The 2,956-nt window shown below is 52.5% G+C and overlaps 1 protein-coding gene across 1 annotated transcript; it reads right to left on the bottom strand.

The window, feature by feature from the left end:
• Positions 1 to 662: 662 nt before the first annotated feature.
• On the bottom strand, positions 663 to 1,598 carry B3GALT5 (beta-1,3-galactosyltransferase 5). Its single transcript, XM_045526334.1, has one exon. The coding sequence runs from the start codon at positions 1,596 to 1,598 to the stop codon at positions 663 to 665; it is 936 nt and encodes a 311-aa protein (XP_045382290.1).
• Positions 1,599 to 2,956: the final 1,358 nt, after the last annotated feature.

Genomic DNA, 2,956 nt, shown 5'->3' with positions numbered 1-2,956 from the left:
GTGAGCTGCGGCCACTGCAGGCTCATCCTCTGCCCTGGGATGTGCTACTGGGTCGTGCTGAGCACCGAGCTGCTAATGCCTCAGGGCCCAACTACGTCCGTCCCTGCGAATGAATGAACTGGGCGGATTTGCTCGGCCCAGACTGAGGACTACAGAGCACAAGGATTGGGAGCTGGCGTGGAGGGGACTCCACACAGGGACTGAAGGACGCCAGCCGCAAGGCTTCCCTCAGAGCCTGTGTCATCACTGTCCTCTGCCAAGAGAGGCAGCACAGGGCGTGGACCAGGCTGGGGGCTGCCCACTGCATTCTGGCATGTTCCATTTCCATGCCTGCTCTGAGCTTGGGTCAAGTTTCTGTACCTTTCTTGGCTGCTGTTTCCTTATCTGTAAAACGGGAATAATAACACCCACCACGCCATGTGGCTACTGATCCCCGAAATGAGAAACTGTAGGTGAAAATCAAACACCTGGTCCAGCAGCGTAAGGTGCTCGAGAGCTGGCACCAAGCGGGAACTAACCAGTGGCTTCGTGAGTGTAGATTCGTGGCATAGAGAACGGCACCCTCAGCCCCCCACCCCCGACAGCTCTCAGCAAGGCCTCAGAATCTTTCAAACACCGTCACTGCAGGGATCTGAACTTGTCCGGAGGTGCCGCCGAGCCCCTCACTCAGCCGGACAGTCCCCCTCCTGGGAGCTTTCCACGGCCTGCCAGTAGTTCACAAGATCTTCAGGCTTGATATGGTGGCAGGCCACGATCTTCCTAAAGCGGCAGGCGGAGAAGCGCAAGCCCCCGGGAAAGAAGGTCTGCTCCGAGTGCAGCTCCTGCAGGCTGATGCGCAGCTTCGCCAGGCAGAGCCCCACGAACACGTCCTCCAGTTTGAGGAACGGGACGCTCTCCGAGACGTTGAACACCTGGCTCGCCACGTCCCCGGAGAAGACGTAGCCGGTGCCCGAGCAAAACGGCGGGTACTTTTCCCACGGATATTCGTATTTACTGACAAACCACTTATTGAAGCTATTCCGAATCGGCAACTCGTTCAGTTTTAAGTAGCCGGTGAAAAACCTGCTGGTTCTGTTCTTCTTCAGGAGCAGCTCGGTCAGATAGTTGACGTTTATGAACATGTCGGAGTCTGTCTTCATGACAAACGTGGCCTGGGGACAGAAGTGATGGACCCATTCCATGCCCATCATGGTCTTCAGGGTCAGGTTGTAATAGACGTCCACGAAGTCCTTCTGGATGATATCCCGGTGGCGCTGGCTCTCCTCGGCCACCGCCCTCGTGTCGGCCTCGCTGGCTGTTGTCCCCAGGAGGAAGAGTGCCTTCACTGGTTTTCCGTTCACCGTCCTCTCTCTCCCCCACGTCTGGCGGATGGCCGTGCGGGCATCCAGCTGCTTGTGGGACGAAGTCACCAGCAGGACGAGGAAGGGGGCGTTCTGCCTGCAGTCCATATCTGGGAGCTGGAGGAAGTTCCCGTACTCTTTCTTGAAAACAAAGGGCTGTTCTTTAAAAGGATTCAGGCTGGACATGCTGACATACAAACAAAGGGCCCCCACAACCAGGATGCAAATATACATCAGTCTCATCTTCGGGTTGGCCATCTGAAAGGGACAGAATCAAAGGATTAGACCTCAAAAGCATGAGGGTATGTTTAGCTTGATGCTGGGAAGCTGAGGTGGGGGGAAGAGACCCACGTTTCAGGAACTCTGGAATCTCCCAGAACACACAAGTGGGGCGCTGTGGTTAAGCAGTTATGCACAGAGTGCTGCCAGCATCTTTCACTCCATGGTCCCAGATAAAGAACACGAAGATTCGGGGTGTCTGTCCTGGCTCCTCGGCCAGCCAGCCCGTGACCCACGGGCGTCTCAGATTCCCTGTCTCTAAGGATATGGGACCAGGTTGCCCACCAGGTCCTCCAGCTCTGCTCTTCTGCGACCCCATGATGAAGCGCAGCTAGACAACCCACAAGACCGGAAACCACGTGTTCCAGAGCTAACAGTATGGACTGTTGACATCCTTCTCTGGTCTAACCGAGCGAAGTTCTATTGCTCCCAAAAAGAAGCAAGTCCAGGGTTCCCATGCGCACAACGACCTTGAAATTCCATCTCTGCTAACAGTTGTTGAGGGTTTTTTTAGGTTACTTTTTAAAATTTCCTATATGAGTCTTTCCTCTTTTGCCCACTTATCTCTGCTATTCTCAGCAAGTTTAGGATCATCTATGTTAACGTTGCAACATTAAGGAAGAAAATAACTCACTTTTTGCTGGATAAGAGGAACCTCTGGTTGGAAAGCTAAGCCACACAGTAGGTGCCAGGAAGAAATTTGTTGCAAAGAGCTGTCAGCATATAACGTTCCACACTATTCAGGTTCTGGGCTTGGTTTGTTTACCAGAAATGATGATTCTGTCTCTCAGGAATCACTAGGAAAAAAACAAAAAATGTCATTCAAATCACTCGTGCCTTACCGGCTGTCCTTCACAAGCTACTGTCTGTAGTGCCACTATGCCACCTACTTATGTGGCCTCAAGTGAACATGTGAGCACCACCCCTAGCCTCACTTTTCTCATCTGTGAAATGGGCACGATCAAAGCAGAGTCCACCCCAGGATTCACCTGTCCACAACAACGACAATATGCAAACGCCCCAGGATCCTTTCAGACCTAACGGGTTAGGACAGCACCTCGTAGCTTTTTAAGGAGACACAGTAAACTGATAAATGAGTGGCCTTCTAACTTCTCAGGATGAGAAGCATGAGGAGTTGGACTATCTTATCTACGTAGCAGAGTCTGCGGCTGACGCTGACAGAAGGAACTCAGGGAAGACAGCTGTGTCTTAACAACGCCATCCCGGCTGGGAGGACAGAGGAGTCAGGAAGGAAAGAGACTGATGGACCGACACGCAGGGTTGGTTGTTTTGATGGAAAAAAAGTACCTCAAAATTTCATTAAGTCGAAATTCTGT

Source organism: Lemur catta, chromosome 1 (assembly GCF_020740605.2).
Source record: "Lemur catta isolate mLemCat1 chromosome 1, mLemCat1.pri, whole genome shotgun sequence".
In the NCBI taxonomy this organism is placed as follows: Eukaryota; Metazoa; Chordata; class Mammalia; order Primates; family Lemuridae; genus Lemur; species Lemur catta.
The sequence above is the reverse complement of the archived record's forward strand: the minus strand, read 5'-3'. Positions and strand labels throughout refer to the sequence as shown.